A 21,955-nucleotide genomic window follows, 5' to 3' on the forward strand; every position below is an offset into this window, starting at 1 on the left:
AAAAAAAAAAAAAAAGACAAGATCTTGCTGAATTGTCTGGGCACAGGCTCAAACCTGGGATCCTCCTGCCTCAGCCACCCTCAGTGTTGGGATTACAGGCATGCACTGCTGCTCCCAGCTTCATTATTTTATTTTTAATTTTTAAAATAAAAATGAGGAGTATGGCAGTTAGGATGGAACTTCAACCTCTGAGAAAATAGGCGATCTCTAAAATAGTGTGCTTGCTTTCTTTCTTTTTTGGAATTGTGTTTTTCTAGTGAGGAAAACAATTATGAATGCCACTTCCTTCCATCCTACATTCTCTTCTGTAAAACCATTGTCCCTGGGCTGCAGAGGTTGGAAATTAGAGCCATACTCCAAGAAGCTGCCCACCAAGCACCATATTTGTCCCCACAGGTCCGGTGCTGTGTCTGGACAAGCTTGTCATCTGGTAGGAGGGCAGGAGTGAGGGCAGAAGGGGTTAAGGGATGGCCCATAAGGTGCTGGAGGGCCGTGGGGAAGGTGGCGCTTGCCCTGGAGCAGAGCTCTGAGTTCCTCCGCAGCTCAGGCTGGTTTTCTGTGTTGCAGGTGCGATGGCTGTGAAGCGGTCCTACTAGGCATCGAGCAGCAGGTTCTGAGAGCCAACCAGTACAAAGAGAGCCACCACCGCACGCAGCAGCAGGTGGAGGTGGAGGTGAGGAGGAAGCACTCCTGGCTGCACCTTTGCAGCGTCTTTTGTTTTTGTCACGTGAGTCTTGGTGTGGCTGAGCCACGCAGACACAAACAGGCATCAGGTTTGTAGGTGGAGGGGTCTTCGGGCCGCAGCTTCTGCCTTTGGTCCTCTCTGTCTCCCTTCGGATTCCTGCTCAGCAGAAGGCAAGCAGGCATGGGTTGTAGAGCAGCTTGTAATTCCTCAGTTCCCACGCACTCTGCCCCTGAGGGGAGACAGAGGGTGAGTATGGAGATGGGGCTTCAAACAGACGTAGGCCTGACGGTGTAGCTCAGTGGTACAGTGCTTGTTTACATGCAGGAGGCCCTGCTTTCCCACCCAGCACTGCGCGTGCACACACATGTGCACACACACACAGCTGAGTGGAAGGAGGTGCATGTGGCATCGTGCACGGACTTCAAGGCCCTGGTAAAGCTGTACTGCTTTCGTGGTATGGTAGGTGTTTAGTGCTGCTTTTGTTCTTCTCCAGATTGTGTGTATCTGTGTTATAACCTTTGTAAACGCATGATGTTTCATACTAAGAAAAAGAGAAAAGGTCAGTGGGTAAAGTGAAGATAAGAGATGTGAGTGGTTTTCATGGCCCTCTGTGGTTCTCACTGTCAGAAGTCCTCTTCTGGTGTGCCTGGGCTTGAGCGGTTGTGGGTGTCAATGAGTTTAAGAAGCAGGTGACCCAGAGGGTGGCAGAGGCCCAGAGTTGTGAGAGTTACTGTATTCCTTGAAATAAGTGAAACCCATGTCTTATTTTTCTGTGTAAGCCGGCTGCAGGCCCCAGGCTTGCCCTGTGGGAGGTGCTCAGATTTGCACTTCTGTGGATGTCGCTGGACCCCCCTGCATGTACAAATGCTGCATGGCTGCGCAGCATTTGGGGTCCATTTTCACTCCTGCTCCTGGCCAGGGAGGAGGGACTGCTTGCAGCATGAGCAAAAGCAGAGACAGCTGGGAAAGGGAGCCTGCTGCTCCTCAGTGAGCCGTGTGGCCCTTCCTGGTAGCCTCCAGCTCAGGCTGGAGGGCTGCCCGTTCTCCCTTCTGTTTATTCCCTGGGAAACAAACCAGGGAAACTGGCTGGTCAGGGGAAGCCTGTGTAAAGCCTCCTTCCCTGCCTAGCTGGGGGCGCAGAGCGGCCTGGTCACTGCCGAAGTGCTGTCACGCTGGACTGCTGCTGCCTGTGTGCCAGGTGGTGAGAGAGGGGCTGTCGGCGCCACCTGGGTCATGAACAAAGACGAACAGTACTAGTTTGAAAAATTTGAACTGTTCACATTGCTTTGGGTGACAGATGGCATCTGACAAAAGAAAGGCAGATGTGCCTGGAGTTACTGTTGGCACTCGGCTGCTGCTAATCCCACAGTGTGGACTCTAAATCCTGGCTTTTTTCTTTTTTGGTAATGGGGATCGAACTCAGGTCCTTGTGCTTGCAAGGCAGGCGGCAGAACCACTGAGCTAAATCTCTGGCTAAATCCTCGCTTTTAAGGCAGAGCTGGCACGTGCCTGTCTGTTATGGATCCCTGTGGAAAACGCAACTTCCCCTGCCGGCAGAGCCTGATGGTGCCACCAGGTGGCACTAAGGACTTAACATTTGAGAGAAAATTTTATTTATTTATTTATATATATATTTAAAATTGAGTTTATTGGTACATTCTAGGTATACAGTACAGTTACATTCATTATTGGGATCTTGTACCTTTACATGACAGGTCTTGGTTCTCATTTTTTCCCCTTGTCCCTGCCCTCCCTTCACCCCCTCCTCCCCTCCCCGTTTACAAACACTTTATTTCCATTTTCTCCTATTTTTTTCTTTTCCCTTATTCCCTTTCCCCTACCCTTCCCACTTTCCCTACACCTTTAGCCCTTTTCTTCCTATTTCGCACGGTCAGTTATCTCATTAGGATCTTATGTACTATTATAGTTTTTCACACCAGAGTTGAGAGAAAATTTGGAGGAAAAGGTCAAGGCTGCCTTCCCACCATTAGGATCAGCTCTAGACTTGGCAGTCTTCTGGAAGCCCTGGCACAGACCCATACAGCGGGAGAGAGAGTGGAGTGAGAGCCATGTTGCTTCCAGTCAGTCAGTGCCCCTGAGCTGGTACTGGGCGTAGGGCTGACTGCCCCAGCGTGAGGCACACGGCAGGGGCTCACCAAATGCTTGAGAAGGCAAACAGACCTGCAAAGAGCAAGGTCAGCCTGTGAGTCTTACTTGTGTTTCTGCTTCTCTTAGCCCTGGCCTAACTCGTGTAGTCATTTCGTCATCCGAGCTGGTGTTTCTTTCCCTCTCCTTCCCTCCCTCCCTCTGTGTCTCTTGTGGTACTCGGATTGTACCTGGGGCTTTAGACTGAGCTATTCCCCAGCCCTTTTTTTTTTTAATCAGTACATTTTTGCAGTGTTTACAGTAATCTTGGGGAGCGGGTACATGTACATACTACAGCTTGTTTTTTTTTTTTTTTAATCCCCTTCCCTTAAAAAATTTTTTCTGATGCAGGGTTTCACTAAATTGCTAAGTTTCCTAGGGTGGCTCAAACTCGTGATCTTCTTGCCTCCGCCTCCCAGAGAAGGGTTGGGCTTACAAGCATATGCTATCACATGCAGCTTTATCTTTATTTTATTTACTTATTTATTTATTTTTTTGATAGCAGGGATCGAACTCAGGTCCTTGTGGTTTTTTTTTTTAACCAGGGATCGAACTCGGGACCTTGCGCTTGGGAGGCAGGTGGTGGAACCACTAAGCTAAATCCCAGCCCTAGCTTTATCTTTAAATTACATTGCGGTACTCAGGGGAAAGCATAGTTTTCTCCCAGATCTTTGACAACTTGTTCTGGTGAGTCGTACCTTCCGAAGCCTTCCCTCCATGTGACATAGAACCTATCACAGACTGCGTGGGAATTGTCTCTCCTTTAATCCTCCCTAGAATAGCACATTGTGCTAACGGTGTGAGGTGTTTCATTATTTCTAAGCCAGCAGCTGGAGGGAAAGAACGATTCATTGCAGCATCACAGCTCTTCACTTACATTTGATTTCAGAGTGTATTTTTCTTTGTATTTGAAAGTGCCTGTGCCTGGTGTTCTGTGGAATGTTAATATGTGGCTGTTGTTGTTCATTTACAAATAGGCTGTGTTCTGCTCTCCTGGGTAATAAAGCAAACAGAAGCTCTATTTGCCATTGTATAGAGTCCTGTAGGAGTTCAGTCAGTGACAAACCTGGGCATGGTGCTGTCACAGTACCTCCTGGCTGCTCTCTCACAGTACCTCCGGTTCCTCTCTTTGTATCACTCTTTCAGCTGTGAAAGAGTGTTCTCTGCCTTTGCTGTGCCCCTCAGCTGCCCCAGGCGGCGCTATTCTCTCTTTTTGTTCAGCCCATCCCCCTTTCTTTTTTGAGACCAGGTATAACTATGTAGTCCAGGCTGGCCTTGAACTTGTGGTAGTCCTCCTGCCTGAGCCTCCTGAGTGCTGGGATGACAGGGGGTGCCACCACCGCACCCAGCAAGCCAGGCTGCATTTTTGCCAGTAGGTGCAGTCACACTGAAAAATTCCTGAGACCTGTGTTTTGAAGAGCTGGAAAAACTCTAGAACCCCTGGGGGCAGGAGGGACAGGGATAGACTGCAAACCTGAGCACTTAAGGAAGGACATCAGAAGGGGCTAGGTCTGATTGTCTGTGAGGACGATTGTCGCCAGCTAAGGAGGAGTGAGACATCGTGTGAGGCCGAGGCAGGCTTGACTGGCAGACTCGGGGGAGCCAGTCCCAGGTCCCAGAAGGAGCTGTCTGCGCTGAGGTGGCCCAGCTCCTGCAGAAGGGGTGAGCCTCTCACTGTTCTCTTCCTCTGATGGTCTGTGGTGGGCCCAGGTGACCCCTTACGAGTCTGTGTGTTTAAAAGCAACCACAGTACAGCTGTCTTGAGCAAGGCCTGTCTGTCCCAGAGCCCATTTTATGGCCATGCAGTTCCCTGGGAGTGCCTGGTCTTTGTGGAGGTGGAACCCTCCCTCCTTGGCACAGGAGATGCCTGTGCACAGGCTTCCCTTCCACTGCAGGTGCGCTTTGGCTCCCGAGGCCTCAGATGAGTCCGTGGAATCACAGGAGAGTGAGATGCAGGCTTCTGGGCTGTGGAGGAGATTGCAGCGGGCAGGGCAGGTGGAGTGAGGGCACTGCCAGGCCTGTGCAGGTGGAGGTGCGGGTGAGCGTGGGTCGGCAGCCTGTGTGTGAAAGAGGTACTCACCTCTCCGGGTGGTCAGGGGACCCTGATGAAGAGGCATCGGGGTCGTGAGTAGCTGGAAAGCAGAGATGAATTGACTGCTTTCGGTGGCCTTGTGGTGCTCACCTGTCATCCCAGCTGCTTGGGAGGCTGAGGCAGGAGGGTCACAAGTTTAAGGCCCAGCCTGGGCAACTGAGTGAGACCCCATCTCAAAATAAAAAAAAAATTAAAAGGGCTGGGGCTGTAGTTCAGAATTAGAATGCTTATCTAGCATGCACAAGGACCTGGTTCAATCCCCAGCACTGCAGAAAGCAAAACAAAACTAAAAACCAAAAAACAAAAATCAAAACGAGGTAAAGAAGAAAAAAAGATGGCTGTTTCTGTGTGTGGTATAGGGACAAGTGTGGCCGCAGTGCGTAGTGTGTGTTGAGCAGGGAAGAAACGGCTCTTCAGTGCTATTTACAGCTGCAGAAAGAACCAGGTCCCTCCTTCGTCTTACGTGCCAGGGTCCCTGAGCCCCCGGAATAGTGGCTCCTGAGAGGGTAGTTGCTGCAGAGGGAGGTGGCAGTACATGGGCCTGGCAGGGAGGGATGTGGCCGTGCTCCGTCCACCTTGCTCCAAGCCTTTTGCTGGACCCTGAATCAGGCTTCCCATGGGTGCGGGGGCTGTGGTCTCAGTGGGGATAGATGGCACAGACAGGCAGAGGCCGAGTCAGAAGCAGGGCCTCCCTGTGTAAGGGCACTGTTGAGTTGCAGATCCCTCTCATACTGGAAATCAGGGGTAACTGCCATGCCAGAAAGAAACAGACTCAAGTCATGTAGCACCTCTTACTAAGGCTTTAAGTTAATCTTCCTGCTACTGGAGAGCATATCTACTTGGTGAACCCCTGGAGTGTTGTAGAGGACAGCAATACTGTTGCGACCATGCCACCCGAAGTCGCCCGACCTCGTCTGATCTCGGAAGCTAAGCAGGGTTGGGCCTGGTTAGTACTTGGATGGGAGAAAATAGTAACACTGAGGAAATCACTTGTTTAGGGCAGTACTAGGATTGAACTCAGGGTCTCTGAACTGAGCTACATCCCATCCCTATTTATTTTGACACAGGGTCATGCTAAGTTGCCCAGGCTGGGCTCAAACTTGCAGTCCTCCTGTGTCAGCCTCCCACAGATTCCAGATGTGTACCACTTCACCCTTTAGAAATCACATTCCTTAGTCTCTCCTCTAACTCCATCAGCGTAGGCCTTGCAGTCAAGTAAGCAAGCAGTAACAAGCATCGCTCACAAGAGTGGAGAACTGTCCTCTCGCTCCACGTTCTTTGCTTACCGGCCGCCCAGCCGAAACCCTGAAGCAGCGAGGTGCTCTGGCAGGGGCTCCCTGGGCTTCTGAGTGGTCTAGCAGGACACTGGCTCTTCCTAGAAGGGACCCCGACTGTGCTCTGGACGCCCTGTCCCAGCCCACAGCCCCTCCAGGTCCCCTAACAGGGGTGTGAGTTACAGCAGTCGTGGATCAGGATGCTTTCCACATCTCAGAGTGACAGTGACACCAGCCTGCCCCTGTATCCCACGGGGTTGACTCTGATTCTGTCCTGGAGCCTAGCTTTGTCTCACTAGCAGAGCCACTGTCTGGTGTTTGTTTGCTTTTGTCTCTCTCTCTCTCTCTCTCTCTCTCGTGGTCACAGGCCCCTACCATTCACAATGTCTAAGTTTGACTCCTCCAGCTGCCTTTCACTCTGGAGAGAGCCAGACCCTCTGCTTCCGGTTTTGTGTGTGGACCGTCCGCCGGGGCATCCTTCACTTTCCCACCAACAGACCTCCGGGCCGTGCTGGCTTTTCTGGTCTTTCTGCCGTCTCATGATTCTTTTAAAAATACGAAAATTTATTTGACTGAACATCTCTTCCCTACCACCTTCTTCCTCCGCCTGCTTTTCCTCCACTTCCTCCTCTCAGCGAGCTGAAGAGTAGTGGTGTACAGAGCCATTAGAGGGGGCTTGGGAATCGGATGTGCATGGGCGCTGGAATACGTAGAAGACGCTCTGTACAGTCACTTGTCAGAAGGTGGGACTGCTTGAGCATCCAGAAGAGCAGAGATGCTCCAGCATCTCAAGGACTTCTAGCATTGGTAAAACTGATGCAAATACTCCAAAGTCTGAAGAACTCTGCAGCAACAAACTTCTCTTCCAGGCTCTCAGCTTGCACACCACACTGATACTGGGTGACGTCAGCCTTTGACGTCAGCAAGCACCCTCTAGGTCCAGGCCTTCCCGGCCATTTGCAAAGTGTGCCCGAGAGCCCTGCGAAGCCCCTGGGAGCTTGCTTAGCAGTGGTGGTGCGCTCACGATGCGCTAGCATACTCGTGTGGGAGAGGAAAACGGTGGCTGGGTGTTTCTGAGCCCTACTTGGTGTATAACTGAAAAAAGACAAGCAGCAAATGGGGAGAAGGGAAAGCACCTGGCGGTTCTCTTCCTGCATTTCCTTCTTTTGTTGCTTAGGTGGCGGAAGTTCATCCTCTGGTAGTTTGTTCGAGAAGAGTTTGTGGAGCTCTGTTCCCGAGTTCTTGGGAAAGTGTTTGCAGTGTTACACTCAGCAGTTGGCGGAGTATAGTGGAGGAATAGCTTGAGTTGCCCTTCCTATTTCTAAGGACATTTGAATACTTTTTTCACCTTCTGTGTGGTGCCTCTTTGCCAGATAGCCCATGTCTTTTATTTTAATCAAGAAAGCATCATTTCTGCATTTTTGCTGGACTCATTTCCTGTTTGCTTCTCCTCAGCTAGATTTCTGAAGATCATCTCCGATTTTCTCAGGGTATTTTGGCTGCTGCTCTGTGAGGCCCTCCTTACAGTGAGGACAAGTGTCGGTGTGCCTGAATTTGAGGTGCCCGCCAGCTGAGCGCCCCACTTGTGCTTCTTCCTCCAGGTTACCAACATCAAGAAGACACTGAAGGCTACCGCGTCCTCCTCGGCTCAGGAGATGGAGCAGCAGCTAGCCGAGCGGGAGTGCCCGCCGCATGTGGAGCAGAGGCAGCCCACCAAGAAGATGTCCAAAGTGAAAGGTCTGGTCTCCAGCCGCCACTAGGGCCGGCTGGGGCAGCTGGCACTCACCAGGCCTGGGTCTGGTGGGGAGGGGACGCCGCGGGCTGTTTCTTCCCCTCTCTACCTGCAGTGAGTTCCAGACCTGCCCACCCTCACTGGCACGTCCCCACCCATCTGCACTGTTCCCGAAAAACCGCTGCCCCCCACGCCCTCGTTCCCCAGTCAGTCCCTTCAGACTCTGGGGCTGCACGGATGCCATCCTTACTGTGCGGGCAGTGCCGGCTCCTCCAGGAGGTCCTTCCTCTGTGTGGGGCTTGTCTCCCTCCTGGCTGTCCTTTTGTTCCGTGTCCTTGTGTCAGGCTGGTCCTAAGCTGGAGTGGCTTAAACCAGCCCGCAGGGATGAGTGAGGAGGGGCTTCTCCACCTGTGTGCAGTTCCCACTGTGGTGCAGGTGCTCTCTGGCCAGGTACCTGTGCCCTGCTCCCCTCTCTCCAGTCCACCGCAGAAGGATGTGGTGCTGGGCTGTTTACTAAACCTGCGGGTTTTCAGCCTCTTGAGCCCAGCTCGATCCCTCGCTGGTGGCTGCAGGCTTGGCCAACCTATGTCTGAGCGGAAGGAGGCTGCTGTGTATCCCCTTGTCCTCTGGTGTCGTACGTCCTACTCCCTCCGCCCGCCCAGCCTCGTGGTCGTGGGTCCCCCCTGCTCGGGCTGGCTGTCAGCGCTCCCAGGGTCTTCATGCTCCGGCCACCCCTGGCGGGCATGGTGGCGGCTTGCCTGGTGAAAGACCCGCTGCTTCTGTCTCTTCCCTCTGCCCTCCTTCGCTGGTGACCCAGAGCCCTGATGACAGCGCACCCCTGGCCAGAGAAAGGACTTGACCAGACTTTCTGAACTTGAACAGTTTCAGGTTATATTTTAATTTTTTTTTGTACAGGTTGACTCTAATACATTTCAACATGCTTTTTTTCCCCCCTTGTGTCAATATTTGTTATGGACTAATCACCGGGGATTTTTCACCTGGTTGGAGGGTGGTGTGTGCGTGTGTGTGCGTGTGTGTGTGTGTGTGTGTGTGTGTGTGTGTGTGTTGTGTTTTGTTTTATAAGGGAGGTCCTGAGCTGACATTAAAGTTCATTGAGGAAAAAGCACATTTTAGAACAAAAAATAAAAGTGTGGATTTGATGTGTGTGGCTGGAGTGTGGGCTGCATAGCTGGTGGAGTGGACAGGAGCAAGGCAGTTTAGGGACTGTGACACTATCCATGCTGCGTTTGAAAAATGGGCTTTTCCTTTCCCAAAATGTGCAGAAGCTGCCTGGCACTGATCAGATGTTTACAGTGCCCTTGTTTCTCTTCCGCACTGGCTCATGTGCCCATTCTAGCAGCATGGCCTGGAGAGTTAAGTTTAATTCCCAAAATATGTTTCATGAATCTTCCTGTCAGTCTATGGAAAAGGGGTCCTGTTATTAGATAAATGTTGCGCTCCCTGCAAGCCATTCCTCACTGGAAGTTCGTTATTAAGATCTCCAGAAAGTCCTGGGAGAGGGAGCCTGTGCCCACGCAGATCTCACCGGCAGCTCCTTTCCTGTAAGACTCTGTGAGACACGTTTTGGGGGAGTCCCGGGAATGAGTATTTCTCATAAACCTGAGAGGCTGAACGTCTCCCAGCCTCATGGGTTTTTCGTACTGTTCTTTCTAGACCCAAGGCAGGCACAGTCCCTCTCAGCAAGCCTCCTGTCGTCCTCATCTCATCCCTGGTGAGTAGAAGAGGAACACGGCCAGGCCTGTATGTCATGCATGGCCACCTGTGGTTTGCCCACCCCAAGGCCCTAATGAGCTGTGGGGTCATTTTCTCCACAATGCACGGGACCTGGGATTTAGCTCAGTGGCACCATGCCTACCTCCCAAGAGCAAGGTCTTGAGTTCGATCTGCAGTACCAGAAAAAAAAAAAAGACACAGTGCTGCTGTTTCTTTGAAAATAGACAGTAGCGGCACTATGGTAAAGTTCTTTATAAAAGGTCTCCATGTGCAGTCATTCGCCCCATCCCCAGGGCTCTGTAAGGTCAGTATTGTTACCATCTTCCTCTTTACCTGGGAGGAAACAGACTCAGAGATGGAAGGTCCTGATGACAAGTGACAGGATAAGGCCTCCCGGATCCTGACTGGCACTGACTGGCACGTCTTGCCATCTGCTCGGTGGGACTCTAGGTTAGAGTCTCTCCTTGGGCAGACCCTCGTTTCTCACCCTCTGCTTATCCTCCCAGTGCTTCTCTTTCTTTCAAGTGACCCCACCCAGTGCACATCCATTTCGTCTCTGCTTCCCAGACTCACTGAGCTGCTCGATAAGGAAGCAGAGAGCATGGGGCGGGGGCTTCAGGAGTTTGGGGACAGTGGCCCACGTGGAGTGCTCTTCGCTCCCGTGGGACTGGTGGAGCAGAGCCCTGGCCCCAGCTCTGCGGTTCCCACCCAACACCGACCACCGATGATGCCACTTTACATGTGACCTCCTCAACAGCAAATGTCTTGGGCGTGGAACGGGGCAGGGGCCACTGTGGCGTAAAGAGAGCTGGTGGGGAGGTGCCTGTGGGCTCACCTGATCCACTCCTTTTCAATGAGGTTGGCATTCATCAGCGGGATTGGCACTTTGTATTTCCCCAGGCTGTTTCCCTGACCATTGCTTCTGCTCTGGGGCCGAGGGCAGCGGTCAGAGCCGGTACAGGCTGTTCCGTGTCCCCGGCCCCAGGTGTGAGATGGCCGCCGCTAATGGCAGGGTTCTCCTGTCCTCCCAGACTTGAGGTACGGGAAATGGGGAGAGGACCAGAGAAGCACAGGGCAGACTGCACGTGGTGCTGTGTCGCTGAGGTGCTGGATTGCCTGAAACTGAGCTACGCATTCTAGTTTGTTTGTTTTTCTTACGGGGATTCAGAACTTTATGCTTGTGAGGCAGGCACGGTGCCACTGAGCTAAATCCCTGGCCCAAGCATTCCAGTTTTTATACTTAAAATCATTATTCTAACAGCCTGGACACTTCAATTTTTTTTTCTAATGCAGAGGTCGATTTTCCCTGGCCCCGAAGAGCTGTTGCAACACTCGTGGTGTGAGCGCCAGTGCACGTATAGGTGGTCTGGCTGAACCTGGGTCTTCCCTGTGCAGCCGGGAGCGCTTAGCTACCTCAGTAAGCCTTGCTGTTATGTCTGAGGTGGTGGACTGAAATACATATGCAATTATAAGCTGCTTTTCCCATCTCCTTTCTATCAGCCTTAGGGAGCTAAGTGGATCTTTCAGCTTAATGTCGCCAAGCAGGTTGTGACCTGACCTTGTGATAGTAGATGGATGCTAACAAAGGTATAGAAAGGAGGATTGGGTATTGGGTCAGAGCTCAGTCTTCCTTAAGGATGAAATTGGCAAGGAAGGAAGTGTGGCAAAGTGAAGGTGGGGTGGCCTGACGTCCTGGGGTCATTCCCGCCTGCCCTCAGCAAGCCAGCAAACCGCCCCAGCTGCAGCTCCGTCCACCGACTTCCCTTCTTCTTCCTCTGCGCGTGACTGCTGGAGCAGTTGCATAGTCGCCGAGTGGCTCTCTGCCAGTGACCGAGTCCTCAGAGCTGCAGAGCCGTCCACCACGTGTCCCCAGTGAGTGCTGTCATGGCCTGCAGCTGCTCCCACCACGCCCCTCACTGACAGGATGGCTGTGCTTCCCCACCTCACAGGGGAAACGGAGCGCGCGAGGGAGTGAAACCCAATTTCCTGTCTTCCACTTGCACAACTCATTTAGCTTTGCCTCTAGAGGCCCTGTCTGTAAATGCACTCACACTGTGCGTGAGGCTTTCAGCGTGTGAATTCGGGACGTGGGTCCATCCGCAGGAGATAGAGCCCGGGGCTCTCCCATATCTCCGTCCCGCCTGTGTCTGGGTGGCACCCTGACCGTTCTGCTTGTGTGTTGGAGCTGATCCTTTTCCATCTCCTCTGCCACTTCAGTGTTGGAAAATGAATTCATTTATTCATTGTATTTTTTAGATACACATTATGTGCTAGGATGCAGCTAAAGAAGGTTAAAAATACATGATTAAGAAAAGATGGAAAGAAATGATAGATGAGTGCAGAAATTGGCAAAATTGAATCAAAATTATAAATCCAAGAGTTTTTGAATACAGTGAAAAGAAAAAAAAATGCATTAAACCCAAGAGAAGACAGATGAGGGCTTGGGGATTTAGCTCAGTGGTGCTGCCGCCTGCCTCAAGTGCAAGGTCCTGAGTTTGATCCCTGGTATAAAAAAAAAGACAAATAAAGATTTTTTTTTTTAAACTGTTGGTCAGTTTGAAACTCATAATAACCATTTTCTGCAAAGATATAATTTACTCATGAAATAAGGCTAATCAAGAAATGAAATGTAGCCGGGCATGGTGGTGCATGCCTGTAATCCCAGCACTCAGGAGGCTGAGGCAGGAGGATCGCTGTGTGTTTGAGACTAGCCTGGGCTACATAATGAGTTCCAGGGCAGTTTCAACTACATAGTGAGACCCTGTCTCAAAAAACCAAAAAAAAAAAAAAAAAAAAAAAAAAAAGAAAGAAAGAAAGAAAGAAAGAAATGAAATGTAAAAACCAGGATGGATATACTTCTACCAAGGCCCTGGGTTCATGTTTACTGGGTAATTCTTGTGACTGAAAAATTGGGTGATTTGTCATAAGTTGGCCAGTTTTTTTTTTTTTTTTTTTTTTTTTTATACTGGGAGTCAAACTGAGGACTTTGTACTTGCGAGGCAGGCGGTGGCCCCACTGAGCTAAATCTCCAGCCTTGGCCAGGTTTTTATTCTTTTATTTTTGCTAAGGAAGTGGAAGAGGCATTAGGCCCCATGGACTCTGCTGGTGCAGAGCAGGCCTGCTGTCCTCAGGTGTCCCCTCCCTACTGTCAGAGCCCCAGGTGAAGATATAGCCAAACTCCAGTCCCTCAGAACTCAGCCTCAGGGAGCCTTGTGGTTTGGACAGTGGAGAATACTCTCTTCTGAGCAGCCAGGCGGTCTTGCTCAGCTGTGGCTCAGCATTTTTTTTGTTTGTTTGTTTATTGTTTTGAGACAAGGTGTCACTATGTAGTTGAGACTGACTTGGAACTCGTTATGTAGCCCAGGCTGGTCTTGAACTCACAGTGATCCTCCTGCCTCAGCCTCCCGAGTGCTGGGATTACAGGCGTGTGCCATCATGCCTTGCTGTGGCTCAACATTCTTGATGCAGACCCCAGCTGCACATTTCTGAGTGTGGCTTGCTCTTGTCCTGTGCTACTTGCTGCTGGCCTGGTTACTGATACTCTGGAAAAACAGACATCTAAAAGTGACAGGGCAGGGCCAAGAAGAGGAAAGGAAGCTGCTTTCTGCTCTGCAAAGCTCCCTGGGCCAGCATCGTGACACCGTCCATTCCCAACAGCTGCTGTCCCCAGCCCCTTCTGTGAGGTCACCCTGCTCTCAGGCATCCACTCTCAATATCCATAGATGCTGTGAAGCATCGTCATTCACTCAGACTTTCACTGTCTCTGCTGTCGCTCCAGGACACCCCATTCCAGCTTCTGTCACCTCCACCTCAGCTGTCCCACCTGGCCAGGTTCCCTCAGGTAGACTCGTTTCTGCACTCACCACTGCATGCCTGCCAGCAGAGCCTAAGCCTGTCTTTCAGTTCCAAATTCCCCATGCCCATCTCCCAGTGCCACCACTTACCTCCTCTCCCCTTTACATCACACTCAGGAAGTGGAACCTGTTTTGCAGGCAGAAGCCACTTGTCTCTTGACAGCCTGGTGAGTTGTCCACTAAACCTCTGCTTGGCTGAAGCTTGTTTTGGGGACAGTGCAGCCTACCAGGTAGTCTGGAAACCTCTGGCCTCTCGGCCCTGACATTCGTGCCCTCCTGGAGAGAGAAAAAGATAAAAAAGAAGAATCATTTGTTGTTGTGCAAAAAAAGAGAACAGTGTTTTCCAAGACAACAGAGACAGGCTGTTAGCCGAATTCTTCAGGGAAAATGTCAGTCTGCACTGGGCAGACTGGACAGGGCCATTCTGTTTGGTTTCAGAGCAGCAAATGCCAAGCTGGGGTGCTTCATGTCCATCGGAAGACCTCAGGCCCTAAGACCTTGGAGGGCCATTAGAGCAAAAATGGGGACTGTTGCAGTGTCGCCCTCCTCTGTTCTGTTCGCAAGTCACCGAATCATATTTTCCTGCTCCTCGGCCTTTGTCTCTGGTACAACCTCCATCGCCTGCATGGCTGTGAATCCCCAGCCCTGGCCTTGCCTAAGGGCCGGCCTCAGTCTCAATCCCGTTTCTTCCTCCTGTGCAGGCTCAGGCCCAGCTTCAGCTCCCACCCCCAGTCCTGCCACCTTCTGTGGCACACTGGGATCTGTGGACCGTTTTTTCATCGAACCAGGGTGACACGCAGTCTCTAACACCATCTAAAGTTCACCAGCTGGCATATAATGTGTTTCAGAAAGTACCGGGGAGCGTGTGGGCTTTACCCTCTGTGATCCAAAGATCCCAGGAAGACTTCGGTCCTCCAATGCGCAACCTTCCATCGTCAGCCATGCCTCCAAGGACCGTGCTCCCATCTCTCCATCCTGGAGATTTCCTCCTCAACAGCAAGCCTTGGGAGAAACTAGAGTGCCACTGCCCCGCAGAACCCTGAGTCTCTTAGCCACACATCCTCAGAAACGCGTTCTTAAGACCTCTTGGTCCCAGAGCAGCCATAGGGAGAAATCTTTTTAACGGTCAGAGCAGCACAGATCTAAAAGCTTTAGTTTGAGCCACCCCGGAAGCTGCCATGAGAGGCGTTCAGAACAGCTCCCTGGAGAGGACGGACTGGGGAAAAGAGACAGGGACATAGCTCCCAGATTAGCTCTAGAACATCTGTAGAGTGATCCAGCGAGGGCTGCAGATAGTGGTCCGGGCCGTGACTCTGAGACAGACCTGGAAAGCCACAGAGCGGGTCTCAGCGTGGAGGGTATATCAGAAACAACTTCAAAATGTCCCAGAAGCACATTCGAGCAAGAAACCGGAAATCTACAGGGGTCAGATCCCTGACACTGCACGGATCTCGGTATTCTGTAAGGTCACCTTGTCCTCGGTTGAGAAGCCCCCGCAGCTGAATGACAGACAGATTTGGCACTGTTGGCCGGGAGGACAGCTGCCTGAAGGCCTCCCAGAGTGTTTGCTTCCTTGGTCCTAGCAAACAAGATGTTGGGAGCGCATGTTAAAACTTCACAGGAGAATGATGGCCCTTCCCTGCCAGGTCTGGGGATCCATCGAAGTCTTCAAATCTAAAAGTGTGTTCTCCAAGCCCCTGAGAGGAACCTCTAATGTTTTCCGAGGAGAGGAGATGGGATCAGATTGACCTGTGGATCGCCCTTGCGTGCCACTTGGCTGTGGGCAGAGAAGGACAGGAGATGGCAGAGGCATGACTTCCCTCGTACCAACCGCAAGCTTCCAGCCAACATCTAGACAATGAAGGTCGAGAAAGACTTCTTTGTCCTCCTTCCCCACAGCTACGTAGACACCCACGTCGAGGGCGACTACACGAGCCAAGAGAAGCTGCTTGCAAGGCAGGCTGGGGCCGGACCTGGGGTAAAGGAGAGGAGAGTTCCGGCAGTGGCACGGAAAGGCTGCAGGGTGACGTGGCAGTGAATTCAGACGTTTCCCCGCGTGTAAGGAGGCCTGAGAAGTATTCAAAGCCAAAGCTCTGCGCTTCCACCGTAGTCCAGTCATCCAGACGACCGGTGAGCTGGAGGGATAGGCGAGGGTGAATGCAGGTAAAGTAGAAGCTCCCTGAGCACCGAAAGGCCTCCAGCAGGAACAGCGCCTCGAGACCTTAAATCGTCAGACCCACAAATCGGCATTATGAGCTGAAGTTAGAAATGGAGAGCAGAGCTAGCCCGGCTCATCCATTGCATCCCTGTAACTCGACATCAGACCAGAGTGGCTTCTGCGAGGCCAGGCGGCTTCCCAGGAGCCATGTCCACCCGCGTCCACGGGGAGAAAGATGGGCGCGGAGCCGGGCAGGAGCTCTTCGCCAAGTGCCTGGCTCTCCCTGCAGCTAGGGCTTCGCCAGTGGAAGGAAGGCCCCCCCCAAACAGGACGGGAGAGGAGACCCTTGGGAGTCAGTCCTCCCCCACCCTGTCACCCAAGCAGCAGCCACCTCCTGAAAGTCTTTGGAAAGCAGATGAAGATCTTTCCCAGTGGTTTTGCGCTGGTATAAAATGCAGAGGGGAAGAATGCTGCGTGGGAAAGGGCCACTCCTCATCTGTGTCGAGCAGGGTCTGCTTTACTGGGAACATCACGGACAAGTTCACCAGACTCTGCAGTCCCAGAGTACTGTCGTGTGGTCCCAAGAGCCCCTTCTTCCCACTGAGCAGCCTGGGAAAATTTAGCACAAGGCAGAAGTGCAGGTCCAGGGGGAGCCAGTTCCATGACGTCCCTTCAAGTACAAGGGTCATTGCTCTAAAGGGACAAGTAACAAGGCCGGCAGCCAGGAAGCTGCCTGTTTTGTTTTTTTTTTTGGGTTACCGGGGATTGAGTTCAGGACCTTGCACTTGGAAGGCAGAATGGAGACACTGAGCTAAATCCCCTGCCCGCCTTTGAGACAGGGTCTCTCCATGGAGCTCAGGCTGACCTTGAACTTGTAGTGATCCTCCTGCCTCAACCTCCCAAGTGCTGGGATTACAGGCATGACCACCATACCTGATCAGGATGCTGCCAAGTTATTCTACAAGTCATCGCTGGTCCCAGGAAAGTGGTATTTCAGGACAACCTGCTGTACAGGGACATTTTCCTTCCATGCTCCACAGGGAGCCTGTGCCCCACCTGTGCATGTCAGGTGGGTCAGGTGCCCCTGGCTGCCCCCACCTCTGCAAAGACACTGTTAGGAGATTTTCTCAATTAATTAATTTTGGTTTTTTGAGACAAAAATCTCAGTATGTAGTTCAGGCTGGCCCCCAACTTGAGGTGATCCTCCTGCCTCAGCTTCCCCAGTGCTGAGATTACAAGTGTGCGCCACTGTGCCCAGCCATTTCCCTATTATTTAAACAGAAAAATGCTTCTCCAGAATTTCCAAGCGGAATAGTTTCTTCCTCCAAAATAATGTGTTTCTTGTTGAGAATGATTGTTTTAATGAAAACAAATGGAAAACTGAAAACAAACAAACAAACCTAGTTGAGCCCTATTAGAAAAATCCAACAATCCTTTAACCTTATGAATATAGATGAAAGTAATTCTGTAAAATTAGACACCTAAGGTCGGTCACATGAGTTAGGCACATAACCCTAAACTAAGATGAATACTTCCATGGTAAAAATGCCATGTATTTATGTCCAGTGACTACATGGTGATTTCAGTAAAAGGCCACGGCCTTCCCACTCATGGCTTGTGTGACATGGCCCTGGTGCACAGAATGTGTTAACCCTGAACAGTGATGCAGCTGATGGTGCAGGTGAGAAGGGCTCTCCTCCCCCGGGTCTGCTGCCGCGCCACCCACCTGCTCCTCAGCGTCACACATGTCCGCTGCCCCTGACCCCTGTCCACCTGGCAATCAGCACAAAGACCTCCTCTACCTTCCCATTGCCCAGTGCGCCACCCCTTGTTCTTTTCATACCTGCTACCCTTCACAGCCTCCCTTGGTGGACATCTGTCTGCAGGGCCGTGTCCCGTGTCCCGCAGAAACAGCTGCAGCCAGTTTGCACCAGGGTGGGTGCAGAGTGGCTTCTGTGACTCAGACTTCCAGTTGGCCGATGTCACGCCTTACATTAGGCATTGCCACAACATCCTGTCATTGCCAGAGCTGTTTGCTAGGGTCGTAGCTCCCCATGAGTGGCCTGGGCCGGTAGAACACCTGGCACGTGGGCACTTATTATGGAGAAGGAACAGGTTAGACACGTCCTGAGGCTCCCTGGATCTCACAACTCTGCAGTGTAAGAGGTGTGGATTGGGTATGGTGGCTCACACCTGTAATTCTAGCCCTTGGGAGGCCGAGGCAAGAGGATCAATGCAAATTTTTGATCAGCCTGGACTACATTGTGACTGTCTCTCTCTTTCTCAAAAACAAAAGGGCTGGGGGTTTAGCTCAGTGGTGCTGCCGCTTGCCATGCAAATGCAAGGACCCGAGTTCATTCCCCGGTACCAAACAAACAAAAAATGTGGCTTGGCTGGAGCTTCCTGTCTCACAACTGAGGAGACAAGTTCTGACCTACTGCATGGTGAGCTTACATGCAGGTGTGACTCATGCTCAGCCCATCGCTACTCTCCTGTGGGATTTGTTTGGTGTGTGTTACTGGGGACAAACCTAGGTCCTTCATGTTGAGCTACAATCCCGACCCATTTAAAAATTTTTTTTTGGACAGAGTCTTGCTAAGTTGCCCAGGCTGAGCTCGAACCTGTGATCCGTGTTTTTATGTATATGTATTTATTATTGGGCATGTGTACTTCATCTGAGAAGTGTCTGTTCATTTCAGTTGCCCATTTTTGAGTGGCTCTTTTATTGGGGGGTGTCTAATTTTTTGAGTTCTTTATGTATTCTAGATGTTAGTTCTCTGAGGAATAGCTGGCAATTTTCCCCCCATTCTGTAGGTTGTCTGTTCACTGTGTTACTGCCTTTCCTGTGCAGAAGCTTTTTAATTCAACATGACCCCATTTGTTGATTGTTTTATTTTTTTGGTACTGGGGATCAAACTCAGGACCTTACGCTTTTGAGGCAGGTGGTGGTGCCACTAAGCCAGGTCCCTGGCCCTATTTATTGATTCTTTTTTTTTTTTTTTTTTGGTTTTTTTTTTTTTTTTTTGGTTTTTTTTTTTTTTTTTTGGTTTATTGTTTTTTTGAGAAAGGGTCTCACTATGTAGTTGACTGACCTGGAACTCACTATGTAGCCCAGTCTGGTCTCAAACTCACAGCGATCCTCCTGCCTCAGCCTCCTGAGTGCTGAGATTACAGGCGTGCACCATCACGCCCGGCTCTGCGGCTATTGATTCTTAATGTTATAATATTTCTTGTACAATTGGGGTTCTATTCAGAAAGTCCTTGACTATGACTGTGTCTTCGAGAGTTTTACCTATTTTATCTTCCAGCAGATTGTTTCTGTTTATATCTATGACCTATTTTGATTTTAAAATAGTATATGGTGAGAGATCTGGGCCTAGATTCAATCTTCTGCATATGAGTAGCTAATTTTCCAAGCACTATTAAAGAGGATCCCCTTTTTTTGTGGTGCTGGGATCAAACCCAGGGCCTCCAACGTGCTAGGCAAGCATTCTACTACTGGCAGCCACTAACCTGCTCTCCATTGCTATGATTTTTTTCATTTCAAGAGTCAATCTTGTCCGGTGAGGTGGCGCACACCTGTAATCCCAGCACTCGGGAGACTGAGGCAGGAGGATTACTGTGAGTTCGAGACCAGCCTGGGCTACACAGTGAGTTCCAGGTCAATCTCAACTACATAGTGAGACCCTGTCTCAAAAAACAAAACAAAGCAACAACAAAAAAAGAGTCAATGTTTCAGCCGGGCATGGTGGCCCACACCCGGTTGTCCCCCTCACTCAGGAGGCTGAGGCAGGATTGCCGTGAGTTTGAGGCCAGCCTGGGCTACACAGTGAGACCCTGTTTCAAAAACAAAAACAAAAAAATCAACCTCCCCACCCTTCAAGAAAGTTAAAAAGAGACTCTTACACCATCTAAACACTGGGAATTGGCTTTTCCCACTCAGCCTCATGTCTGCGGATTCATCCAGGTGGTGGTTTGTACTGAGTTTGCTTCTCTGCATTGCTGAGCCTGATTCCATGGGATGGGTGCACCTTGTGTCTCTAAGCAGCTGCCGAAGGACAGCTGAATGCTTTCCAGTCTAGGCTGTTACCCATAAAGCTTCTATAAACATTTGTGTGCAGGTTATTTTGTGTACACAGTCTTCATTTCTCTGGGATAAATGTCTAGAAGTACATATCCTGGGCTGTAACCCACTTGAAGAAACTGCCCATGATAGATGGCTGTACCGTGTTCCATCCTCACCAGTAGTACACGAGTAGTCGTCTCCATATCTTGCCAGTGTTGGGTATTACCAGTTTTTTGGTGTAGCCATTCTGATAGGTGTGCTGCAGTATCTCACTGTGTTTTGTCTCTCTGTTGGGGTTTTGTTTGTTTTCAAATAGGTTCTTGATACAGCTCGGGTTGGCCTTGAACTTGCTGTGCAGCCCAGGCTGGGACAAAGGTGTGGTCCTCCTGTTTCAGCTTCTGAGTGGATTAAAGGCATTGTCATCCCGCTCTACTCATTGTGGTTTTCATGTGCATTTCTCTAGTGGGTAGTGATGTTGGACATCTTTTTGTATTCTTGTCATCTCTGTATCCTTTTTGGTGAAATATCTGCTCCTGCCTTTGGTCCATTTTCTAATTGGATCATTTATGAGTTTGAGAGTTCTTTATATATTCTAGATACTAGTCCTCTGTCAGATCTGGGAGCAGATCTGGTTCTCACCACCAGGCATGGGAGGGGGTGTGTGACCACCACCTAGTGGGTAGAGAATGTGGATGGTCCCCAAATTGAGGCGTCACCTGGTCCAGGTAAGTGGAGCTGAGGATGAGAGACCCTGTGGTATACTGACATCCAGAGGGGCATGGTGGGGATGCCTAGCAAGACAGGCTGGGGGTTCTCTGTGCTCCCCATCCCTCAGAGGACTCCTGTCTGGGTGAGGGCCGAGTCCCCTATTATTCTTGCCTGTTGTGATACTGTGATGTAAGAAGAGATACATACTTTTCTCGTTCCCGGTCTGGAGCCCCTAAAACAGTTATAATTTCCTGAGTAATAGGGTGAGAGGAATGTGTACTATTCACAATCAGCCCCTCGCTGCCATGTCTGAGTTGATGCCAATTAAGTCTCTTTCTGTCTCTGTCACTGAGCTACACCCGCAGCCCGCAGTGAAGTTTCTCTTGGTGAACACCTAGACAGTGTCAGGATGGCATTTGATTGCTACAGGAAACAGCCCCATACAGGGCGAGGGTCAGAGCTGCCCACCAGGGAGGGAAGAGAGGCAGGGGGCTGAGTGAATCCCAGGGACGTGATCGGTCCTGCCTAGGTCATGGTTCAGAGAGCTTCCGGATTGGTGAAGGCACCCAGTGCTGGCAGTGTGGGACCCTAACTCCACAGGGACAGAAGCTGCTGTGTCGGGGACCCTGCTGGACCTCATCCTCTGTACCTCTTCAGTGGCTGTTCATTCGTACTATTTTTCATTTTTAGAAGTTTTTATTAGCACATGTTTGCAGTACATAATGATGATGAACTCATGAGGAGTTGGTCCATGTACATAACACCTCTTCATTCTGCTCTCTTCTCCCTCCCCTCCCTCTGTCTCTGAATCCTTCGTACTTTCATGATCTCCTTTATTCTAGACTGGTAACAGTAAAGTGTTCTCCTAAGTCCTTGGAGCAATTATAGCAAATTATCAAACACGAGGGGATGGTGGGAACCCCAGTTTGTGGCCAGGTTAGGTGGGAGTGGGGTGACCAGGGGACCCACCTCTGTCCCTGGCGTGTGACATGGGGGCAGTGCTTTGGGACTACCCTTAACTGGGCGGGCTCTGTGTTAGCTCCAGGTGAGTGCTGTCAGAACTGAACTGTAAGCACCCGGTTCACGCCCAGCCCTGGACAGTGCGCTCTGGATTGGTCCGGAAGTGTTGTGAGCAGAGAGCTTCTTTTTCTCCAGTGCCACACATGATCTTAGCAACAGCTGACATCACAGTCCCTGCGTGGCACCTGAGGCAGAGCCCAGATTGTCCCTCTTCGCCCTCTTCCTTCCGCCTGAGCCTAAGCCCAAGGGTTCTTTTTTCCACGAGTGACATCGGCACGGTTACTAAGCACTGTGAATGAAACAAATGGCATCTCAGACTTCGCAGAGCATTTGTTCCTAAGGGGACAGAGACGGTACACAGGGAAGGCAAAACTGGCCCCCTACTGGAGACTGGAGGGTGGGCAGGAAAGGGTTTCAGGCAGCTGAGGCAGCTGCTGTGCCCGAGTGGAACGGGAACACCTTGCCTGAGACCGTGGCCAAGTGTGAC

At 50.9% G+C, this 21,955-nt stretch overlaps 1 protein-coding gene across 17 annotated transcripts in view; it reads left to right on the forward strand.

Moving 5' to 3' along the window:
- Positions 1–21,955, forward strand: part of Cops7b (COP9 signalosome subunit 7B) — a 51,142-nt gene that overhangs the window by 15,684 nt on the left and 13,503 nt on the right. For 5 of the 17 annotated variants that reach the window (XM_033764687.1, XM_033764681.1, XM_033764685.1 and 2 more), the window contains exons 6-8: positions 568–673; positions 7,798–9,490; positions 9,603–9,660. In XM_033764687.1, the coding sequence (XP_033620578.1) occupies positions 568–673; positions 7,798–7,956 (265 nt within the window). In that variant the 3' untranslated portion in view covers positions 7,957–9,490; positions 9,603–9,660. Of the gene's footprint in view, positions 1–567; positions 674–7,797; positions 9,491–9,602; positions 12,166–21,955 lie in introns of those variants that run through there. The other 12 variants (XM_010631761.3, XM_033764690.1, XM_033764680.1 and 9 more) reach the window with 10 other exon arrangements.

Source organism: Fukomys damarensis, unplaced genomic scaffold (assembly GCF_012274545.1).
Source record: "Fukomys damarensis isolate Sample0158 unplaced genomic scaffold, DMR_v1.0_HiC HiC_scaffold_16, whole genome shotgun sequence".
Taxonomy (NCBI): Eukaryota; Metazoa; Chordata; class Mammalia; order Rodentia; family Bathyergidae; genus Fukomys; species Fukomys damarensis.